The 21,875-nt window shown below is 57.6% G+C and overlaps 3 protein-coding genes across 5 annotated transcripts; 1 reads left to right on the top strand and 2 right to left on the bottom strand.

The window, feature by feature from the left end:
• Nucleotides 1–206: 206 nt before the first annotated feature.
• On the bottom strand, nucleotides 207–6,474 carry ELMO3 (engulfment and cell motility 3). The gene is made up of 21 exons (XM_012468239.2): nucleotides 6,216–6,474; nucleotides 4,726–4,849; nucleotides 4,537–4,577; nucleotides 4,374–4,446; nucleotides 4,141–4,191; nucleotides 3,797–3,966; nucleotides 3,610–3,709; nucleotides 3,352–3,503; nucleotides 3,192–3,270; nucleotides 3,047–3,097; nucleotides 2,835–2,957; nucleotides 2,605–2,736; nucleotides 2,401–2,502; nucleotides 2,195–2,303; nucleotides 1,946–2,082; nucleotides 1,689–1,852; nucleotides 1,475–1,587; nucleotides 1,260–1,364; nucleotides 1,074–1,156; nucleotides 900–986; nucleotides 207–818 (listed from the first exon to the last, which is right to left on the bottom strand). Exons 2-21 carry the CDS (start codon nucleotides 4,801–4,803, stop codon nucleotides 606–608), a joined length of 2,163 nt encoding a protein of 720 aa, XP_012323662.1. The 5' UTR covers nucleotides 4,804–4,849; nucleotides 6,216–6,474; the 3' UTR covers nucleotides 207–605.
• On the bottom strand, nucleotides 5,809–20,763 carry E2F4 (E2F transcription factor 4). 2 transcript variants are annotated; one of them, XM_012468240.2, is made up of 10 exons: nucleotides 13,195–13,329; nucleotides 12,658–12,767; nucleotides 12,356–12,517; nucleotides 12,040–12,083; nucleotides 11,095–11,156; nucleotides 10,566–10,860; nucleotides 8,452–8,670; nucleotides 6,481–6,528; nucleotides 6,216–6,260; nucleotides 5,809–6,120 (listed from the first exon to the last, which is right to left on the bottom strand). In XM_012468240.2, the coding sequence occupies exons 1-10, from the start codon at nucleotides 13,327–13,329 to the stop codon at nucleotides 6,005–6,007; spliced, it is 1,236 nt and encodes a 411-aa protein (XP_012323663.1). In that variant the 3' UTR covers nucleotides 5,809–6,004. The 2 variants fall into 2 exon arrangements, with proteins under 2 accessions (XP_012323663.1, XP_064239251.1); XM_064383181.1 differs by lacking the exon at nucleotides 13,195–13,329 and adding an exon at nucleotides 20,252–20,763 and having other exon boundaries at nucleotides 6,052–6,260.
• On the top strand, nucleotides 15,053–21,794 carry EXOC3L1 (exocyst complex component 3 like 1). Of its 2 annotated transcripts, XM_012468238.2 has the most exons (13): nucleotides 15,053–15,603; nucleotides 16,033–16,193; nucleotides 16,275–16,494; nucleotides 18,013–18,625; nucleotides 18,703–18,820; nucleotides 18,957–19,082; nucleotides 19,183–19,283; nucleotides 19,493–19,603; nucleotides 20,340–20,469; nucleotides 20,577–20,699; nucleotides 20,779–20,934; nucleotides 21,026–21,150; nucleotides 21,231–21,794. In XM_012468238.2, exons 1-13 carry the CDS (start codon nucleotides 15,558–15,560, stop codon nucleotides 21,418–21,420), a joined length of 2,220 nt encoding a protein of 739 aa, XP_012323661.1. In that variant the 5' UTR covers nucleotides 15,053–15,557; the 3' UTR covers nucleotides 21,421–21,794. The 2 variants fall into 2 exon arrangements, with proteins under 2 accessions (XP_012323661.1, XP_021522750.1); XM_021667075.2 differs by having other exon boundaries at nucleotides 20,779–21,150; nucleotides 21,231–21,356.
• Nucleotides 21,795–21,875: the final 81 nt, after the last annotated feature.

Genomic DNA, 21,875 nt, shown 5'->3' with positions numbered 1-21,875 from the left:
TTCACCTCTCTCCCTTCATGCCTCTCACCAGAGACCTCCAAGTCTTACAAAGGACACCAGGCAGGGCCATGCAAGCTTGAGGACTGGGGTCAGACTGTCAGGAGCCTTCTGGAGATGGCTCCCAGACTAGGCCACTGTTAACGCTGTGCAGGAAGGCGTCTGTTGGGGCAGTGCCTCCTGCCCTGCCACTTCTCCCTCAGCAGGCCGGCAGCCCAGATCTCCCTTGGCAGGTGCCCTCAGACCACAGGCCAGCCCTTCCCACAGGCCTAGCATGGAGGGAAGCTGAGGATTCATCTTGGAGGGCAGTGGTCCCAGCCTGTCCCCACCCCTTTCAGAACACCAGCCCCTCAAACGTAACTGTGGAAGTTTGTGGCCTGGGCCTGATGCTCCATCTTATCCACCAGCTAAGTTTGAAGGTAGAAAGGGAAGACTGTCACTGTCACAGGCTCAGCCCACAAGGTTCAGAGCTGGCTCAACATAGCCTAAGAGCCAAGCAGACTTTATTTCTGCAGGAATCCTGCTGGTCAGGGTGCATCACTCCTCTACCCTCCACCCTTCAGGGCTGCCGCAGTGGCTGCAGCTGTGGCTCATGGCCAGCCACACTGTCAAGGTTCAGCGATGCTGCAGTCATAGCAGAAGTTGAAGTTGGTGGGGGGTGGGGGCACAGGGGGCGGCCGCTCGGGGATAGGCACATTCTCCAGCTCCAACAGACGCAGCTTGGTCTCCATGCTCAGCAACTGCTCCAGGTCCAGCCGTGTCTGCTCACTGCCCATGGGACTGCCCAGCAAGGCGTTCAGCCCATCTGTCCACAGGTAGAACTGGGGGCAGCACAGAGCTGTGAGGGCCTGCCCATCTGCCTCCGCTGCCCACCTGCCGACCTCAGCCTGGTGGACACTCACCTCCCGCTTGGAGGGGGCAATGAAGTTGAGGTATGCCTCCTCCTCCCCGTGGTCATAGCTGACCGAGAAGGCCAACTCATAGAAGTCCTGGGGAAGCAAGGGAGAGGGACACTGAGCAGAGGACAGGACAGGCAGGGGCAGGCAGGAAGGAGCCCCCTGGCCTGCTGCACCCACCTTATTCTGCTTCCCAGAGCCCTTCTCCCGGACATGGGGGCAGTCCTTGCCTGTCAGGAGCGCCCTCATGTCGGCCACAGGGACTGTAGGAAGAAGGCTGGGCTGAGCACTGTGGCCTAGGCAGCCCCAGGGCTCAGGGTGGTCTGGGGAGAGCAGGTGTCAGGCTCCCACCGGTGCCCGCCTTACGTTGCTCGGGCAGACTCTCCAGGGCAGGCGGGCTGGTGCCCTCCTCCATGTCTCCATACTGCAGCACCTTGTGATTGGGGGACAGGCAGCAGAACCACAGCTTGTCTATGTGGAGAAAGGGAAGAGGGCTGGAGCACTGAGAGGTCCTGACCCAAAGCCAGCTGCCCTCTGCCCACTGCCTACCACCCGCCCCCAGCCCTTGCCCACTCAGAGACCCTGGCGCCGCCGGCTGCTGATCTTGCGGAAGAGCGTCCCCTCACAGAGGCGGAGCAAGCGCTGCTGGCGGATCAGGCCCATGAGCTCTGGCTTCAGTTTCTCCCGCAGCTCCCTGGTAGAGGGGTGTCACTGAGCACATCCGACCTGGGGAGTAGCCCAGGGGGCACCAGGGAAGGTGGGGCTAGGAGTGGGGATCCATCACCTCAAACTCACAGTATAGGGGGAGCCAGTGTGCCCTCCTGGTGCAGCCGTTCAGTCTGCCGCAGCCGCAGCACCTCCCCATAAGTGAGTGCATTCACCTTGGTTCGGAAGAGCTCCAGGGAGGTAGGCTTCAAGGCCAGCGTTCGGGCCAGCTGCTCCCGCACCACCTGCATGACCTTGGGCCGCCCGAGCTCAGCTCAGGGCCTGAGCTCTGTACCCAGATCAACCCCTTGCCCTGGCCCAGGACTCCCAGCTCCCACCCCACCTACCTTGTCGAAGTCCTCCTGTGTAGCCCGCATCTCCTTCCAGGTCTTATTCAGCAGCTGGATGCCCACACAGAAGAGCTCATGGAAGCTCTGGTCTTGGCCAAAGAACATAGGTGAAAAGTCTTGGGCCGTCTCGGAGCCTGGAGCGGGGGGGCAGGAGGGGCTCAGGGAGAAAATGCATGCAGCCCCTGGCCCTCTCTGCCCTTCCGTCCCCTGCTCCTGGCCACGCTGTGCCCTGTCCAGGCCACTCACAGGGCTCCCCGACACGCAGCAGTTCACACAGCAGCACCGTCAGCTGGATGCTGCCCCGGGCAAAGGGGCACTCGTGCTTGTCCTCGCGGCTGCTGTTCTCCAACACAAACTGGCGGGGGCAGAGAATGGGGCGAGGAGTCATGGCTAAGCCCATGGGGACTCTGCCTGGGGGATGCTGCCACTCTCTACCCTACCCTGTCACCGACCCGGCTGTACGCGCTAGGCGAATTTCTGGAGAAATACAACATGTTGTCCAGGGCCAGCAGACCAGGGGGCACACGTTCCAGGTCCTGCGCTGGGTTGCTATTCTGTGTGAAGGGGGCACAGGCTGTTCAGGAGGGGCCACAGCCCCCTAGAACAACAGCCCTGGGCTGAGGCAGGGGTAGGGAGTTGGGTAGGGGGACACTCACAGAGAAGCCTAGTTTGCGGAACTCTCGGGCACAGAGGGAACGTCGCCGGTCAGCACTCAGCCCAGCGCCCAAAGACTCCCCCTCTGCCTCAAAGGCAGCCTGGCGTAGAACCTGCAGCTGCTCCCGCTGCTCCTGGAGTCAGTGTAGGTGGTCGGGGAGGGGATCATGATTATAGATTCAAGGCCAAGCTCCCAGCCACCCCCTGCCTTGTCCTCACCAAAGACGCATACCTGGCTGTAAGGGTCCAGGGGTGTCCGCATGCGCGCCTCCAGCAGCCCCAGCGTGAGGGCCTGCAGTACGTACAGGTGATGAGCCATCTCGTCGCCCATTGGTACCGCACTGTGGATGATGTTCTGTGGGAGAGCCAGTCCAGTCTCTGCTGTGAGTGAGGACTCACGGGGAGGGAGGAGTGGAGTGGTCTCCCTGGCCCGCCACTTCCTACCTTGTAGATGAACTGGCGAAGGTTTTTCTGCCAGAGGTAGTCAAGCATGTGCTGAGGGGATGGAAAGGTGACTTAGATGATTTCTCCCCAGGGTGGGCAGTGCCCACCAGGTGCTGCCCCCATCCAGCCACCGATCAGCACTCACCTTGCGTTCTACAGGGCTGGCCCCCTGCAGCAAGGCTGTCAGCAGGGCCATGGCCTTGGTTTGCAGCTGCTGGTTCATCCTATGGCAAGAAGAGGGCTCAGCAGAACATTTAGGGTCCAGCCCTGCTCCCCGCATCTGAACCCCAGCCCCAGAGACTTACACCTGTAGGTGCACCAGTAGCCTATCCAGGGGCACCTCGCTCTTGACCAGCTGGCCCAGGGCTGGGCTGCTCAAGGTCACACTCTCCAGCAGCCCAAGGGCCAGGGGTGGCACGGAGGCATCCATGAGGTTCATGTTCACGTAGCACACCACCTGTAAGGGGCAGGGGTGTCACCACCTCACCCCCATGGAAGTCCGGGTCTACCACTGCCCCACTGCTCCACTGCTCCCACCTGCTGTCCTACAAAAGCTCACCCACCTTCCTCACAAAGGGGATGGTCAGCGTCTCCCAGGACACCACGCCGTGCTCCATGAGCTCCGAGAAGGCCCTCAGGCTGAGGGCCAGCCCCTCCCCTAGGCTAGGGGGGACATCGGGGGCTGAGCAGGACCAGACCAGGACCAGAAAGCCCCACCATCTCCCCCAGCCCACACATCCCTGTGCTCACTCGTCCCCATCCTCAATGATGGTGCCTAGTCTCTCGAGACCATTACGGCTGATGACCTCCCTGGCAAAGGTCATGTCCGAGGCCAGCGGGACGAGGCACCTCAGGGCTTCCCGGCGCCCTTCACGACTCTCACTTTGCAGCCCACCCAACAGCTGCTCAGCCTCAAGATCCTGGCAGGGGCGGAGCAGGAGCAGCAGTGAAGAGGCTGGGCAAGGTAAGGGTGGGACCTGGAAGTGTGCGGCCCCGGGTGTCCACTAGGTGGTATGAGGCGGGGCTGGGATGGGGGCCTCTGGACCTGGGGCAGAGGGGCAGGGAAGGGGAGGGCGGGCCAGGAGGGACAGTACTGGGGCCGTCCTGAGGCACAGGATGCTGCCATTCTTGATTTCCGCGCGGTTCTGGAGAAGACAGCAGAAAAAGCAGCGAGGTCAGGGAGGGATCCGAGGACTGATCAACTGGGGCGTCAGTGAGGGCGGCTGGGGTCAGCAAAAGATCACATTCCACTAGTGGGATGAAGAGCCGGAGACATCAGGGCCAGGTGGGTTAGAGGAGTCAGAGGGCGGAGGGAGAGGGGACTCACATTTTCAGTGATGTATCTCCTATGTCCATCCGCAAACTGCAGGGCGTAGCGCTCAGAGTGCGTCAGGCTCCACCTGCGGGGCACGAGGCTCAGCGAGGCCAGCAGGGGGCGCTGCCCCTCCTGCCGTACCGCCCTTCGCAGGCCCTGGCCCGGCAGTACTCACGCGTCGCACACCTCCTTTAGCACAGCAGCCAGGGGCTTCGCCTGCAAGGGGAGCGGTCACTCTGGCGGCCGGGGCAGGGAGGAATGGGGAGGATCCTGGGAGGAGGGGTGGGGCGGACGGCCCTGAGGGCCAGGGGGCGACGGGGAGGTGGGACGGCGGGGCAGATAGAGGCGGGACCGGCCGGGTGACCTGGTCCAGCTGGATGAGCTGCGGGATGGCGTCACGCATCTGGACAGCAATCTTCACCACGTTCCGCGGAGGCGCCATGGTCCAGCTGGGGTGTGGGTGCCCGCACTTTCCGTAGACCGTGCACCTGCGGCCGAGGGCGCACCTGGTCTGGGGCCCCTGGGGACGAGGAGCTCGTCCCCCTTTCCGATATCTGACCCCGATGTCCCGCAATCACGGCCCAGGCTGCAGCTCAAGGCCTGGCAACGCGGCCTTCCCAAGGGAGCGAGGCTAGTTCCGGGTTGGAGTCCCGGGGGTAGGAAGGTAGGACGGCTCCATCTGCCCCGCCCCGAGGAGGTGGCCCCGCCCTATACCAAGGTGCGTCAGGTTGGGGCGGGGAGGGTAGGCTGCTGGAGGCCTTCCCACCTCCAGTTCCAGCAAGGGAACCCACCCAGTCCCACCGCCAATCCACAGTCCTAAGGAGAGTCCCAAAAGAACCACATCAGAGCTAGCCTTAGGCATGGTTTTTATTCACTTGGACACTGTACAAATATTACAATTTCCTTTTGCTGCAAAAAGTATAAAAATAATCTTTATATAGGAATCCATTCGTTACTGTAAATCTTTCTAAATCTCTGCAAATGGCTCTAAATGAGGGTAAATGAATAAGCAGAAATGAAGAGGAGGTTATGGGGCAGCAGGAGGTCGGGTCAATCCTCAGGGCTGGACCACCCAGACTCCTCACCAGAGACCTCTGTTCCTTCTTGGTAGCCACCCCCACCACCTGCAGGTTCTAGGGCTAAAGGCCCAGAAGGGGGCACGTTAAAGGGCCAGGAGGTGCTAGAGGGTCGGGGGTAGGGGACAGTGAAGGAAGCTAGGGGTGGTGCTGGCATATGCCCAACTCCACCCAACCCTTCCCTCCTAGGGGAAGGAGCTGGCACGTGAGCAAGATAGTGAGGCTGGACAAGCTGCCCTACGGGTGGGGGGCGGGTGGGCAATGGTGGCTCTTCGGTTCTGTGCCACTGGGTGGCAGCTGAGCCTGGGCTTGGGAAGGCCACAGAAAAGGAGAAGCAAACACTTTGGCTCCACAGTGGTGGGGGCTGAGCCCCATTCCCCTGCTCTGCGAGCACAGTAGAGGTGCCTGCGTAGGAGCGGGAGCTGTGGCCAGAACTGTGCAGTGAGGGGAGGCTGGAGAAGCCAGGTGTCTGTGGCTCTCAAGCTGTGTAGGGGTCAGGTTGGGGAGGTCCCCAGGCAACCCCCAAGTCAGTCTGGGTCCCAGCCACACAGGGCATATCCCTGTCAATCAGAGGTTGAGAACAGGCACATCAAAGAGGTCACAGACACCTTCACTCTCATCCAGGTTGTAGATGTAATCGTGGTCTCCAGGGGGTGGAGAAAGACGGAGCAGGGGGGCAAACACTGCAGAAAACACTAGGCTCAGGCCTAGGCCAGGGCCCCCTCAGCAGCAGCCTAACCCCAGCCCATACTCACTCCCACCTTCCAGGGCCACCCACCTTCTGAGGACATCAACTCCTCCAGCAGCTCTGAGCTCATGCACTCTGGGAATGGAGAGAGCTCAGTTACTAACATTCCAGTTCCCAACTCTCCACCCACCAAAGCCCAGGAAAGGAAACCCCACCCACCTATCAGGAACTTCACCCTTTGCCCCAGTTACCATAAGCACCACCACAAGGTCCTCAAAAGGACAAAAAAACAGCCGTAGGACCCAACGAGCTGCGTCCTTTACCTCTAGCCCCAGGGAGGAATGCAGCAGCCTACCTCGTGTGGGATCAAAGATTTCTGACAGCTCTTTGGGGAGTTCCAAAACTGAAAAACAAGAAAGCCATACTCAGGGCACAGAGGTCCAGCTTGGTCCCACTACATCCCCCTGCCTTCCTTGGATCCTATGCCACCCACCCTGAGGCTCCACACAGCTGAGGAGACGTAGGCCCTGCCCAGGCCAACCTGGCACTGTTGGCCTCACTTGCTAAACTGGAATTCCTCAGTGCTGAGCCCAGGGTATTAAAGGCCCACTGCAAGTGATTGGTACAGCTTTTCTAACTCAGAAAGGACACAGAAGAGCAACAGACTCCCTTCCCTTTCTGGGCTCAGCATATACACCCTGTCTGATAGAAGGTACCCCATCTGTCCCATCCTTGCTGAGCACCTGATCTGTGAAAGACTCAGAGACCAGACCCTGGGTCAGGTCAGCCGGCAGAGGTGGTGGTGCTACAGGGTGATGACTTCACTACAAGTCTCTGGCCAGGGGATTTGTAGTGAAGTCCCCTGGACACAGGGGAAGCAGAAGAAAATGCAACTAGAGAGGACTATGAGGGATTTCACATGCCAGGCTCAGGAGCTCAGATCTTATCTGGTGGCCCTCAAGGAGCCATTAAAGGTACTTTTGCAAGCACAGAAATGCCACATTTCTCTGTCAGGCCTGCATTTCAGAAAGATCATTCTGTCAGGGTAAAGAGAAAGATCCTGAAGAATCCAGAACAGAGGTGGCTAGGGGTCATCCTGAGTGCTGAGGATACCAGAGAATAGGAGGGGACATCTGGGACAGACCTCGCTGAGCTGACATGGGGTGAGCAGCAGCAGGAGGGAGAAGGAGATGGAATTAGAGTGAGAGCCAAGGGTCAAGCCTGGACAACCAGAGCCAACGGTAGGGTGCGCAGAGGTGGAAAGCAAGCTTCAGAAGGAAACTGAGTTCAGTCGAGGACAGGCGGGAATAAAGTGTCCATTGGACGTACAGAGGATGGTAGCTGGACACCAAAGTGTGCAGACTGGGAAAAGATCTAGGCCAGGCAGTGGTTGGGGATTCATTTACCCAGAGCTGCAGCCCTCTCCAGGAGTGGAATGAGACAGAGCCCTCGAAAGCCCCAATGTTTAAGGATGTGCCAGGAAGAGTTCAAAAAGAAGCCAGTGAGGTAGGAGAGCCAAGAGCTGACATCATTAAAGCCTAAGGAAAAAAGAACATTGACATGGACCAAGAGAGCACCAGGCAAAACACGCTGGAGGGCTGCTGGGCTTGGCAAGCCTTCGGCAGCTTCTCAAGTGGCACCACTGGCTGGGAGTGGTGGCTCACGCCTATGAGGTGGGTGGATCACCTGAGGTCAAGAGTTCAAGACCAGCCTGACCAAAATCAAGAAACCCCATCTCTACTAAAAATACAAAATTAGCTGGGCGTGGTGGCACATGCCTATAATCCCAGCTACTCAGGAGGCTGAGGCAGGAGAATTGCTTGAACCCAGGAGGCGGAGGTTGCAGTGAGCCGAGGTCACGCCATTGCACTATAGCCTGGGCAACAAGAGCGAAACTCCATCTCAAAAATAAATAAATAAATAAATAAAAAGGTGGCACTGCTATTAACACTGGGGCTACAGAGTGACTGCTGCAACCTGAAAGGTGACTAGGAGATCAAGATGTGGAATGGAGATTACTTTTTCAAGGAGTGCAGAGAGAAAAGAGACAGAGAAGATGAGAGAAAGTGATAGAGAGAAGTGTCAATTAGTGAGACAAGAGAATGGTGTTCCAAGGGGTGGCAGGAAGGGCTAAAGAGAGGGCAGGGAGTTCTGTGCTAGCCCAGGATGGGGTGCTAGAGAGGGCATCAGCACTGCCCCAGAGGTGCTGGCAGAGTTCTGGTCTGGCAAGGTTGACAGGAGAGCTAGGTTCCATCCCCAATTGTGTTTCTGACCTAGGACTGGACTGAGACTGGACTCTCTCTGCCCCTGGGAGGCAGGTACTCACCGCCTGTGGGGTCTGCCTTGATGGGCTCAAAGGAGGTAGAAGGATTGGGTCCAGATGAACTGCTGCTGTTACTGCTACTGCTGCTGCTGTTACTGCTACTGCTGCTGCTGTCCAGCAAGGCAGAAGACTGCAGTGGCCGGGTGTCCAGTGCTGTCGGGCCCAGTGGGAGTGAACTGAGCTCAGCACTGTCTTTGCTATCAGTTCCAGGGCCGCCACTCACTGCAATGACAGCCCCCGAACCCAGTCACACAAGGTCAGGAAGAGGTTATTGAACCTGGCTGGCCCCACAGCCAGGAGGACCACAAGCCTGGTTCTCAGACTCATGGAGAATTAGGCATTGCCAGTCGCCCCAGAGGAGGCAACCTGGAAATCAGTTGCTATAGGAGACAGGGGCACCAGACCTACGGAAAGAGACTCATGGACAACAAGTCTGCTGTGACCCTACTTCAAGATGGCCTACCAGGGCAATGGAGGTGGGGGACTGCCACCAGCAATGTCCCTTTCCCACAGTCAGAGGTTCCCCATTAAAAAAGTCCCATTCAGGGCTGGGCGCGGTGGCTCACGCCTGTAATCCCAGCACTTTGGGAGGCTGAGGCGGGTGGATCACGAGGTCAAGAGATCGAGACCATCCTGGTCAACACAGTGAAACCCCATCTCTACTAAAAATACAAAAAATTGCCGGGCGCGGTGGCTCACACCTGTAATCCCAGCACTTTGGGAGGCCGAGGCGGGTGAATCACGAGGTCAAGAGATCGAGACCATCCTGGTCAACATGGTAAAACCCCGTCTCTACTAACAATACAAAAATTAGCTGGGCATGGTGGTGCGTGCCTGTAATCCCAGTTACTCAGGAGGCTGAGGTAGGAGAATTGCCTGAACCCAGGAGGTGGAGGTTGCGGTGAGCCGAGATTGTACCATTGCACTCCAGCCTGGGTAACAAGAGCAAAACTCCGTCTCAAAAAAAAAAAAATACAAAAAATTAGCTGGGCATGGTGGTGCGTGCCTGTAATCCCAGCTACTCAGGAGGCTGAGGCAGGAGAATTACCTGAACCCAGGAGGCAGAGGTTGTGGTGAGCCAAGATTGCGCCATTGCACTCCAGCCTGGGTAACAAGAGCGAAACTCTGTCTCAAAAAAAAAAAAAAAAAAAAAAGTCCCATTCAGCCAGGTGCGGTGGCTCACGCCTATAATCCCAGCACTTTGGGAAGCTGAAGCGAGCAGATCACGAGGCCAGGAGTTCAAGACCAACCTGGCCAACATGGTAAAACCCTGTCTCTACTAAAAATACAAAAAATTGGCCAGGCGTGGTGGCACGTGCATGTAATCCTAGCTACTCAGGAGGCTGAGGCAGGAGAATCGCTTGAACCCAGGAGGCGGAGGTTGTGGTAAGTGGAGATCGAGTCATTGCACTCCTGCCTGGGTGACAGAGCAAGACTCCATCTCAAAAAAGAAAAGAAAGGCCCATTCAATTAGCAAGGCATAGTGGCATGCGCCTGTAATCCCAGCTATTCAGGAGGCTGAGGCAGGAAAATCACTTGAACTCAGGAGGCAGAGGTTGCAGTGAGCCAAGATCATGCCACTGTACTCCAGCCTGGGCGACAGAACGAGACTCCATCTTAAAAAAAAAAAAAAAAAAAAGCCCCATTCAGGTAGGCTCAGTGGTTCATGTCTATAATCCCAGCACTTTGGGAGGCCAAGGTAGGTGGATCATTTGAGGTCAGGAGTTCAAAACCAGCCTGGCCAACGTGGTGAAACCCCATCTCTACTAACAGTATAAGAATTAGCCAGGTGTGGTGGTGGTCACCTGTAATCCCAGCTACTCGGGAGGCTAAGGCAGGAGAACTGCTTGAGCTCAGGAGGTGGAGGTTGCATGAGCCAAGATAGCACCATTGCACTCTAGCCTGGCATTGCACTCCAGCCTGGGCGACACAGCAAGGCTCCATCTCAAACAAACAAAAAAAGGCTCATTTGTTACCATAGCAAGGGAAGGCTAGATAGAAGTCAGGAAAAGGACAGTCCCTAACCTGAAGAGTCTCTTCCAACTGTGCGTGTGGCATTCCACAACACAGAGCTACTGCCTCTTGGGCCCCCGTCACAAGCTCCCATGGTGCCTCACCTGTGATCTCAGCTGCTGGGCTGGCCATCCCCTGGACTTCTGTGCTACCAGGGACAGGAGTGGGAGTGAGCTGAGGACTATTTGGACGTGAGGCTTCCTGGGACTGAGCAAGGGCAGGCTTGGGCAGAGGTGGAGGCGTAGAAACAGCAGGTGGGCTCTGGAGCAGATCTTCAGGTGGTGGCACAGGCACAGCCACAGGGGGTGAGCTCCATGCCTCCTTGTTCACCAGCAGAACCTCAATGGGGCCACTCACACTCTTCAGGTGAATCTGGTACTTCTTCTGCCCATTGAGACCCTAGAGATGGGTGGCAAGGGATGGGAGACGGGTAGAATTGGAAGCAGGCTTGTGGTCCTGACTCCTGCCCAACTCTGAGTCAGGACCACAGTATCCTCTCCCACCCAGGCTGCCCATCCTCCCAGATAACCCCGAACTCCAGGCCTCCCCCTACCTGCCCCACCCGGGACTTATCAGGCTCCACAGCCAGCACCCGCCCTCAGCTGACCCCGCCTGCCTAGGCTAAGCACCCACCTCTGGGATGGGCACCTCCAGGCTGGTGCCTGATGGGGCCCGGATGGCCAAGAGGGTATCTCCTAGAATGACAGAGAATGGGTCAGAGCCCATAGGCTAAATCTGAGCTGGGAACAGAGGTGCCTGCCTTTTGGAGCAAGGCAGGAGATAATGGTCTCTGAGGGACTAGTCAGTGGGTCTCACCCATCCCCTACAGTGGCTGGGCAGAACTAAAGCTCTTCTCTTTCTGAGGGTCAGTAACCAGGAAATCTGAGTTCAAGTATGTGGAGTGAAAGATCACTGGCCACAGGCATCTCATTCCACCAATGGCTGATCCCTAGGTGAAGGTGTTCTAGCCAAGGCCAACATCCCTTTCCCATGACCAGTCTTGGGGATACGAGATAGAGAATAAACATGTTGGTGGGGCACAGTGGCTCAGGCCTATAATCCCAGCACTTTAGGAGGTCAAGCCAGTTAGACAGCTTGAGCTCAGGAGTTCAAGACCAGCCTGGGCAACATAGCGAGACCTCATCTCTTTAAAAAAAAAAAAAAAAAAAGGAAGAGATTCTGTATTCACAATATAACTAAATAACAGGTTGGAAGTGGGCACCCCCATACCCTGCATACAATCATGTAAGAGTTTGCACACAAGCAAATACACACATATCCTCTCTCCCCGTCTTCCCCCTTGTGCCTCTATCATGCCCAAGAAGCCAAATCCAGGTAACAGTGCAGATGGAAACAAACCCAGGGACTCACTCCAGAATTCCTTTACCCTCTCAGTATAGCTGACCTCTACAGGGTCCCAGTGCCCCTCAGACAGAAGACTTACCTTGCCTGGGTCCTCTCTGAGCAGGTCCCAGAAACCCTCTTGAGAGACGAAACTCTCCTGAGACACTGAGCCCAGTGCTCAGGGCTTTGGCTGAGCCCAGCCCACCCCCTTGTCCCTACCCAGGCTCTGCTCACCAGCAAAGCATCTGCAGATGTCCTCATGAGTGACGTAGGCCAAAGTGTGAGGGTTAAGGAGAATGGCTGATGCCCTATGGTGACAGACGTCAGACTACAGAGAAGACCCAACTCTTTAGCCAAGGTCTGACACGTAGGCCCTCAGAGAAAGTTCTGGGGACTGGGGCCCACCCGGGGAGGGATCACAGGCTAAGACTGGAAGGGAAGGGGATCTAAGGAGGGAGCCTGAGGCTGGGACATGACCAGGGGCCACAGGACAAGTTGAACCGGAGGGCCCCTTGCCCACTCGCCACAGCAGAGACCGCCAGGAGGATATCAGCTGTTCTGCACGTCCTCTGTGACATTCCGGATGCTCTGCTGCACCCACACCTTGTGCTGGTCTAGTTCTTGCTCCCGCTGTTGCAGCTCCTCGATCTCTGCCTTGAGCTCAATCAGCTTGTCGGCAATCTCCCGGGTATTGCAGCCAGGCCCCACACCCCTGAGCCCAGGGAGTGGGGCCGAGAGGAACTGCTGAGAACTCTGGGTCCCACAGCCCCTGCCTTCTTCCGCATCCTCCACCCCACACCCCTGACACTTCTGGGTGGGAGACTCTACTACCCTCCCACTATCCCCACTCACTTCCACTGGATGCTGTTCTTGGACTTTTTCTCGATCAGTCCGATACCTTCCAAAACATTGGTAATGTCATAAATCCGGCGCTTCTGGCGTACAGCTAGGGTGTCAGCTGCCTGGCAGACAGAATAGAGAATGATCAGCTCCACTCTCCGGTGTACCATCAGCCACCCTGAGACGTGGTCTGGGAAGGGAGTAACCTGGGTTCCAACCCTGTAGTGCCTCTCAGGTGCTACTGCAGCTCAGGACCGCAGGGTGAGAAGAGACCTGGCGCACAGCCCTTAACTGCTGTTCTGAAGCTCTTCTCCCCGCCAGCCAGGAAGGGCCACGAGGACAAACACCTGCAGCCCCGAGCCTGGCCCATAGCTGTCGCTCAATGGTCTCGGCTGAATGAATGAAAAATCCCCCGGCCTCTCTCCTGTGAGAAAGCACACGATGGCGGCCGGCTCTCGGAGGACCCAGCCGGGCCGCCCCCGGGGTTCCCGCTACCAGCTCAGGCCTGGTCCACCAACCCCCCTTGTCGTCCCTTAGCCCGGGCCGCACCAGCTTGAGGTCAAGCACGCCGTCCTTGGCCTCCTGCAGAAGCGACACGAACTTGGTGGTGAGTAGTCCCAGGCTCTTTTCGTGCCGGCTTGGAGTGCCCGGGGGCGGCGGCGCCTGTGGCCCGGCCTCCGCCATCTCGCCCGCCCGCCGCCTACCCTCAGCCAGGCCAGGCCAGGCCGGCGCCGCCGCCACTTCCGCTTCCGTTCCTGCCCTCCCGGCCGCCGGAGCCAGAGTCGCTTCTTCCGCTTCCGCCGCATGCCCCTTCCAGGGAACGCGGCGCTATTTTTGTCTGCAGGCGCAGCCGCAAAAGTTCAGGGACCATTAGCAAATGTCCAGCCGCCGAATAAGACGAAAACTACTTGGGTATACCCGGAGTTGCGGATGAAGTTGGGGAGGAATGAGGAGGGTGTCAGTTGGCAGCCCTGGCAGTAGAGAAAGGGGCGCCATCGGAACTTCCCTTGCCAATTTGCCCCAACATCACCAACTCTGTGTAGTCCCCATCTCGGGAGAGGAGACCACACTACCTAACTAATCCAATCTGTTCCCTCAAACCTGTTTCTTTTTTTTTTGTTTTCCTATTTATTTATTTAGAGACGGAGTGTCGCTCTGTCACCAGGCTGGAGTGCAATGGTGCAATCTCAGCTCACTGCAACCTCCACCTCCCGGGTTCAAGTGATTCCTCTGCCTCAGCCTCCCGAGTAGCTGGGACTATAGGCAAGCGCCACCACGAGCAGCTAATTTTTGTAATTTTAGTAGAGACAGGGTTTCACCATTTTGGCCAGGATGGTCTTGATCTCTTGACCTCGTGATCCGCCCGCCTTGGCCTCCCAAAGTGTTGGGATTACAGGCGTGAGCTTCTGCACCCAGCCGTTATTTTTAGTTTTTGTAGAGATGAGGGGCTCACTATATGGCCCAGGCTAGTCTTGAATGGTGGGCTCAAGCGATCCTCCCACCTCAGCCTCCCACAATGCTGAGATTACAGGCGTGAGCCATCGCACCTGGCCAGGATCCACATCTTTAAGGGAGTAAAACAAGCAGAATTGGGCAGATGCCTTCCCCACTAGGACCTCTGAAATTGGGGTAGCAGTACTGAAGGGTTCATGTTCACAAGATGGTACCATGCCTTTGTAACCCAATATTGACTGAGAGACTCAATGGTGTGACCTCAGCAGCCTACACTCGCATTTGGAGAATGAGTGCCTCTGTCCTGAAGGGTGGATTTGGGTGGTGGACTGAACATCCACTAAATTATTACCACCTTGTAGTCCCTTTCCTGGGTCCCTGTAATTCTCAAGATAAACATAGCTGCCCAGTTGTGGTGACTCATACCTGTAATCCCAACACTTTGGGAGGCTGAGGCAGGCAGATCGCTTGAGCCCAGGAGGCTGCAGTGAGCTATGACGGTGACACTGTACTCCAGCCTTGGTGACAGATCAAGACCCTATCTAAACAAAAAAGATAAACACACTTTTCATGACCCTCTCCTGCCACCGCTGGCCACACCCCTCTTCACAACAGCCTGCCACCTCTCACTTCTCCGAAGAGGTACACACCCTCCTCAGAGTCAGGTCAACACAGTTTCCATCCTGTGATGTTGACATCATCTTCATTCATATCTGCACACTGCCCACCACCCCAGGTTGAGGCCAAGTCTAGCAAATCCCTGTCTCCTGTCCTAAGCACTAAGAGGTTCTGGGTGGGCTGGTCAAGACTTGTGGATCACAAGTGCATCCTGTCCACCCCACCTCAGGGAAGTGGCGCCCAGCCCTCCCCACCCTCCATGCAAATGCTTTTTCCTGTTTGGAATAAAATGCCAGAGACTCAGCTTCCTTCCTTTCTGTCGTTGGCCTTGGGGAGGGAGGAGCCTTGGTGGAAAAAGGGGCTTCTGGGCTGGGGAGTGGGAGAAAGACTTCCTTGGGGAGAGGAATTCAGCTGCACGCTGGAGTCAGCTGGAGTCACCCAGGCCCTGTGAACAAGTGGCAGCCGTGCCCAGCTCCATCGGGGGAGAGGGCTGTTTTCAAGGTCAAGGTCATTTGTGGAGCGCGAACTGGACGCCTGATCAAATCTGGTAAGTTCTGTACCGAATTGTCCTGTGCAGCTCAGAGCAGGACCAAGGTCCAGTTGAGGCCTGTGCCCACCCTGTCTCGCTTGGCATCTGCAGGAGCATAACTGGGAAACCTAGCAGGCAAAGCCTCCCAGGTGCCCACTGCATCACACCTCCTCCCTCTCATTTCCTGAGAGGACCAGGAAGAACCTCCTTCCTCCTTCTCAGAAGGGCCTAGACAGAGGCAGCAGCTCAGAGGGGCATCTACTCTGCCTGCTTGCCCTGGGCCCACCTCAGCCCCGGCTCCTCCAGGCCCACAATGGACTCAGCAGCCAAGGATGAAATGCAGCCCACGTTGTCCCCTGGTATGAACCTTCTAAGTGGGCTGGGGGAGGAATGATGGCAACAAAGATGGGACTGGCTGGGTGTGGTGGCTCACACCTGTAATCCCAGCAATTTGGAAGGCTGAGATGGGTGGATGACCTGCGGTCAGGAGTTCAAGACTAACTTGGCCAACATAGTGAAACCCATCTCTACTAAAAATACAAAAACTAGCTGGGCGTGGTGGCACACGCCTATAATCCCAGCCCCTTAGGAGGCTGAGGCAGGAGAATCACTTGAACCCTGGAGGCGGAGGTTGCAGCGAGCTGAGATCACCCCATTGCACTCCAGCCTGGGCAACAGAATGAGACTCCGCCTCAAAAAATAAATAAATAAAAAAGAAAGATGGGACTGGGGGCATTGGGCCCTCCCCCTCCCTGACTGACACGGCTACCCAGGCTCTTCCTGCCCAGGGCCTGAGTGGCTGGAGCAGGAGCGGGCAGAGCGGCTAGCCCGGGGTGCAGCGCTCAAGTGGGCCTCAGGCATCTTCTACCAGCCGGAGCAGCTGGCCAGGCTAGGCCAGTACCGCAGCCGAGAGGTGCAGCGTACCTGCTCCCTGGAAGCACGCCTCAAGGTGGGCATGGAGCAGGGTGAGGTGGGTGCTGGGACTGTGCTGCAGGGTTGACCAGGCCTCACTGGCTCCATCTCTCCACAGTCAGTGATGCAGTCATACCTGGAAGGAGTGCAGACTGGTGTGTGGCAGCTGGCCCGGGCCCTTGAGGCCGTGCAGGAAACCCGGGAAGCCCTGAGCCAGGCTCGTCGGTTGCTCCAGGGTGTGTCCCAGGCCTCACAGCCCCTACAGCCCCTACGGGAGCAGGCTGCCCAGCACAAGCAACTGCAGGCCCTGTCTCAGTTGCTGCCTCGGCTACGGGCAGGTGAGATGCAGGGACCCTGGGCCTCAGTCTCCGACAGTCCACAAACACCCATCCCTGACCAAAGGGCTGGGGCACTAGATGGGGAACTGTATAGAGCAGCACACCAGGGACCTTCCAGAGAGTAGCCCAGGCTGCCCATGGCCTATGAGGCAGGGTGCAAATCGGCTCATCCTGGGGTTCCCAAACGTGGGATGCTTGAGTTGGGACAGACACCCAGTCACGTGACTCTGGCCACCTGCTTATCAATATATTGAAACTCTTCCTTAACAGAGTGGCTGAGTGACTACTGGCAGGGCCCCTCGATTTCCCCTGCCTTCCCTCCAGGATCCTCAGCTTTTTCATGTTCCATGAGCTCATGCGTTGACCTCTGGCCCACCTGGCCTCTAGGACATTGCCAAGATCCTCTTAGATTGGCCAGTACTCTACTAGTTATTTTTTTATTTGTGTTTTTTTGTTTGTTTACATGTCTTTTTTTTTTTTTTTAAACTTTTTATTTTGAGAGGGAGTCTCGCTCTGTTGCCAGGCTGGAGAGCAGTGGCTGGATCTCGGCTCACTGCAACCTCTACCTCCTGGGTTCAAGCAATTCTCCTGCCACAGCCTCCTGAATAGCTGGGACTACAGGCGCGTGCCACCACGCCCGGCGAATTTTTGTATTTTTAGTAGAGACAGGGTTTCACCATGTTGGACGGGACAGTCTCGATCTCCTGACCTTGTGATCTGCCCGCCTTGGCCTCCCAAAGTGCTGGGATTACAGGCATGAGCCACTGCGCCCGGCCTATTATTATTGTTATTATTTTTTTGAGACAGAGTTTCGCTCTTGTTGCCCAGGCTGGAGTGCAATGTTGTGATCTCAGCTCACCACAGCCTCTGCCTCCCAAGTTCAAGCGATTCTCCTGCCTCAGCCTCCTGAGTAGCTAGGATTACAGGCATGCACCACCACACCCAGCTAATTTTGTATTTTTAGTAGATAGGGTTTCTCCATGTTGGTCAGGCTGGTCTCGAACTCCCTACTTCAAGTGATCTGCCCGCCTCAGTCTCCCAAAGTGTTGGGATTACAAGCATAAGCCACCTTGCCAGGCCCTTTTGTTTGTTTTTTGTTTTGTTTTGTTTTTGAGACAGAGTCTCACTCTGTTGCCCAGGCTGGAGTGCAGTGGTGCAATCTCAGCTCACTGCAACCTCCACCACCCAGGTTCAAGTGATTCTCCTGCCTCAGCCTCCTGAGTAGCTGGGATTACAGGCACCTGCCACCACACCTGGCTAATTTTTGGATTTTTAGTAGAGACAGGATTTCACTATGTTGGCCAGGCTGGTATCAAACTCCTGACCTCAAGTGATCTGCCCACCTCAGCTTCCCGAAGTGCTGGGATTACAGGTGTGAGCCACTGTGCCCAGCTTACTTTACTGATTATTAAATATTTTATACATCACCCCAGCCCTGGGCCTCAGTATCCCCTGCTGTAGACATTGAGGCGGTGGGAAGGCTGAGACCCAAGGCTGTCTCCTTTTCATCCTCATTAGTGCCAGCTGCAGTGGCCCACACAGAGATCCTGATTGATGCCCAACAGTTCTTGGAGGCATATGTGAGCCTTCGGGAGCTGGAGCAGCTGCGAGAAGATACATGGGCACTCCTGGGAGTCCTGGAGTTGCCAGTCTTCCAGGGGCTGGACCTTCTGGCTGAGGCACTGGGCGAGGCTGTGGAAGCAGCTGCAGGGACTGCAGGGAAGCTGGCACGGGAGGACCCGGCCCTTCTGGTGGCTGCTGTGCGTGTGGCGGAGGTAGAGACTGGACGAACAACCCCCCTAGGCCAGGCCCCCCGGGACTGGCGGCAGCGCTGTCTGCGGGCACTACAGGAGGGTCTGGAGCGGGCCCACTTCGGGTCACCTCTGCTGCCTGCGCCAGGGGCCCTAGCAGAGTGGCTGGAGGCTCTGCGAGTGGCCCTGCCAGTTGAGTTGGCCACAGCTGAGGCACTAGTAGCGCCTTGCTGCCCGCCACACTACAACGTGGTCCAGCTATGGGCCTACACCCTGCACAGTGGCCTGCACCGCAGCCTGCAGCACCTCCTTACAGGGCCTGAGCTGGGAGCTGCTGATGCCTTCGCCTTGCTGCACTGGGCACTGCATGTGTACCTAGGGTCAGTGCCCTTGGGGCAGTGGGATGTGGGGGATCAAAGGCTGGGGCTTGGTGTGACACCAGGCCATCCATCTCCAGGCAGGAAATGATGGGGAGCCTAGAGTTGGGGCCTGAGGCTGATGTGTCCCAGCTGGAGCCTCTCCTGACCGTGGAGAACATTGAGCAGCTGGAGGCAACATTTGTGGCCAATGTCCAGGTGAATAGTTGGGACACAGGACCAGAGAAGCCCTACTTATCTGCTGTGGGCCTTTATCTGCAGAGTTGAATGTGTACCTATCTCTAGCAGGGTCAGAATCCTGCTACATTCCTTTTCCCCTGGCCCCTTCCCCTAGGCAAATGTGGCCCAGTGGCTGCAGAATGCACTGGATGAGGAGGTAGCTGAGTGGGGCCGGAAGCAGGAGCCCAACACAGACTCGTCTGGCTCCTATTACTCACCATTGCCAGCCATTGTGATGCAAGTAGGTGGGAAGTGGCCAGAAAGGCAGCAGCCTCCCTCGAGCAAGCGGGAAGAGGGGAAGAGGGGAGGCTTTGCCAATGGCTGCTCATTTCTGCTTGCAGATCCTGGAGGAGAACATTCGTGTGGCCAGCCTGGTCAGTGAGTCACTGCAACGGCGGGTGCAAGGCATGGCACTGTCAGAACTGGGCATATTCCTGAGGAGGTCTGCAGAGGCACTCACCCATTCCTGATCCCTATCCCTGCTCCCCAGGCAGCCCAAAGGGGGTCTGAGTGAATAAGACACAGCACAGGGAATGAGCTCTGTCAATCAAAGACTTGGGTATCTTGGAGGTGGGACAGGAGTACCAGGGACTGGGGTTGTGGGGGTGCCAGCATAGCAGCAAGTCCAGGAGCCACCTCTGCTCATTGCAGCTTCAGTGATGCTCTGATCCGATTCTCCCGAGACCACCTCAGAGGGGAAGCAGTGGCCCCTCATTACGTGCCCTACTTACTGGCCGCCCTCAACCACCAGTCAGCGCTCAGGTACCAGAAGACCCCCAGGGAGCCCCACCTTCCCTAACCCCCTATTGAGTATCTATTTTGCATGGACCCAGCCCACCCTAGGACAGTAGGGAGTTTGGACTCACATCACTTAGGGGGTTCCAATTTTAGTTCTGCTGATTTCTAGCTCTGTGACCTGAGATGAGTTACCTAATCTCTCTGAATCTCACTTTTCTCAGTATTATGTGGGTATTAATGGAATATTCTGAGAATCACATGAGGTAACATGCACAGTGCCTGCACAGTGTCAATTGTTCATTCATCCAGCAAATATTTATCAAGGCCCGACTCTGTGCCAGTAATGTCTGGGGTTACAGTTGAGTGCGCGCGCGCGCGCGCGCACACACACACACACACACACACACTCCCTCTTGGGTAGTGTGTTCTTTTTGGTGGGGGCAAGGAGGACAAATTAGTGATGATTTTTACTCCCTCCTCACTGGGATAGTGAGGAAATGAGGAAACGGAAACCGAAAGAATGTTTTGCTCAAGGTCGCACCGCGAATTAGAGGCATGTCCCACTGGGCTGTGTCCTTTGTAGCTCGCAGAGCGCCCGCCTCCCAGCCCTGGTCCTTGCCTGAGACTAGAAGTGCAGGGAGCTGTTCTCGCTCCCTCCCGCCAAACACTTACCCCACAAGGTGGCGCCCGAGGGGTTGGACCATCGAGGGCCATGAGTGCCTTAGCCTTGGTCCTGAAGCCGTAGTTTTGCTCGGTCCAGCTCCTCAGTGTCTGTCCTGCAGCTGGACGGGGCGGCTTCAGGGGCCTTGGCTCCAGTGGAAGCTGCGCTGGACGATTTGCAGAGGAGGATCTGCCGCTTGGTGTTGGAGGCGCTGCTGGCGGAGCTCCAGGTAAGGCCTTCTTCAGGTCGGCATCGGAGCAGGAGGTGCAGAGGTGGCGGTACAGCGTTAAGTACAGGGGTCTCCGCGGCAATGCCAGGTCTGGATCATTTCCCTAGCCCTTGTTCGCGGCTCTGCCCTCGCGCCGGTGGCTGTCGAGCCCTGAGCTGCTAGAAAGTGTGTGCAAACAGACAGAGCGCTTCTGCCGGGACTTCTGGCGCGTGCGGAACCCCACGGTTCAGGTGCGTTGGGGGAAAAGGCTGGGGAAGGGGTGGCGCGGGTGAGAGAGGCAACCTGCACCCGCCTGATTACCTCCCGCAGGTGCTGCTGGCTGAGGCCGAGCGCGCCGTGGTGCTCCAGTACCTGCGCGCGCTGATGCAAGGCCGCCTGGTGTGCCGCGGAGCCGACGAGAGGACCCAGGCGGCAGAGCGCCTGGAGCACGATGCTGCTCAGCTTCAGCAGCTTTTCCTCGGTTTGGTGAGAGCTTCTTGGGCGGGCAGACGGGGAGAGTTTCAGTGGTTGGGTGGGAGACGAGGGCCGGCCGAGACCCTACCCCCAACTTGCTTAGGGCCTGGAGGAGAGCGCGCATTGCGCGCCAGTGCTGCTCGCCCTGAGGAAGCTGCTGAACCTCCACGACCCCGCGCTTCTGGGCCTGGAGGTGGCTTGCCTGCGGCAACAATTTCCCGACGTGAGGTGCGGACGGAGGTCGGGGAGGGAGGAGAAGCCGGAAGGGGGGCAAGGGCCGGGCTGACGCGCCCCTGTTGCCCCTACAGCGAGGACCACGTCTCCGCCCTCTTGGACCTGCGCGGGGGCTTGTCCCAAGAGCAGCGCCTGGCTGCGCTCAGCTTCCTGAAGGCTGGGCCACCGCCCTCGCCCTGCGCTGACCGCCGCGCCCTCTTCAGTCTCGTGCCCGCACCCGCGCCTGCGTCGGCCTCCTGCCTGCGCTCGGGGTTCTGCGCCTGAGCCCCACTGTCCTCGGAATAAACCACGGCTCCTGGACCCCTTAGTCTGTGTGTGTTGGAGAAGGGGCGATGGAATAAAAGTGCCCGCGAAGGTTGGGGGAATCCTTGCACAGTGACACGCCTAAGGTATCCTGGCTCCCGTCCTGGTACACGAGCTGCGCCCCGCCTAGGCAGGCATTGCCCCTCTGTGCGGACTGTGTTTCCCAAGGCCGCAGACTAGGCCCCACGTCTCTCCCAGGCTGCCAGGGCAGCCGAGACTCCTGCTCACCGCCTGGGTGCCTCTGAATCCCAGAAACCCGCTCGGGCCTTCGAAAGAAGGCGGGCCCAGGACCACGAACACCGCCCCCTCTCCCCGGCCTGGCCCTTCCCCCAGTGGCCTCGGGGACGCGCCGCCGCGGAGACTGACGCGAAGCCCCCAGCCTTCCTAAGAGCGTGCGCGCGCCCGAGGGCGTGCGT

The sequence above is a fragment of the Aotus nancymaae genome, unplaced genomic scaffold (assembly GCF_030222135.1).
Source record: "Aotus nancymaae isolate 86718 unplaced genomic scaffold, 86718_ANA_hifiasm-v0.15.2.pri h1tg000030l, whole genome shotgun sequence".
NCBI classification, from domain to species: domain Eukaryota; kingdom Metazoa; phylum Chordata; class Mammalia; order Primates; family Aotidae; genus Aotus; species Aotus nancymaae.
The sequence above is the reverse complement of the archived record's forward strand: the minus strand, read 5'-3'. Positions and strand labels throughout refer to the sequence as shown.